Raw genomic sequence first — 201 nt, forward strand, 5'->3', positions numbered from 1 at the left:
CCACCACGAAGACCCGCCGCTCGCCACCGCCGCCGCCGCCCTCCTCCTCCTCCTCGGCGCTCAGCGCGGCCCGCAGCTCTTCGGCTCGCCTGCTCTTGCCGCTCCCCGGCAGCCCGCACAGTATGATCAGCGGCATCGCGCCTTCCGCTCACTCCGGAGGGAAGCCGCAGCAGCGGCCATGTGGGTCGCCAGCGACGGCCT

General features: G+C 74.1%; 1 protein-coding gene across 1 annotated transcript in view; it reads right to left on the reverse strand.

Moving 5' to 3' along the window:
* The window catches only part of KTI12 (KTI12 chromatin associated homolog), a 1,635-nt gene extending 1,434 nt beyond the window's left edge, over positions 1-201 (reverse strand). The window contains exon 1 of the mRNA XM_015421068.1: positions 5-201. Within this exon, the coding sequence (XP_015276554.1) occupies positions 5-136 (132 nt within the window). The 5' untranslated portion in view covers positions 137-201. The remainder of the gene's footprint in view (positions 1-4) is intronic.

Source organism: Gekko japonicus, unplaced genomic scaffold, assembly GCF_001447785.1.
Source record: "Gekko japonicus isolate JY-2015 unplaced genomic scaffold, Gekko_japonicus_V1.1 scaffold644, whole genome shotgun sequence".
In the NCBI taxonomy this organism is placed as follows: Eukaryota; Metazoa; Chordata; class Lepidosauria; order Squamata; family Gekkonidae; genus Gekko; species Gekko japonicus.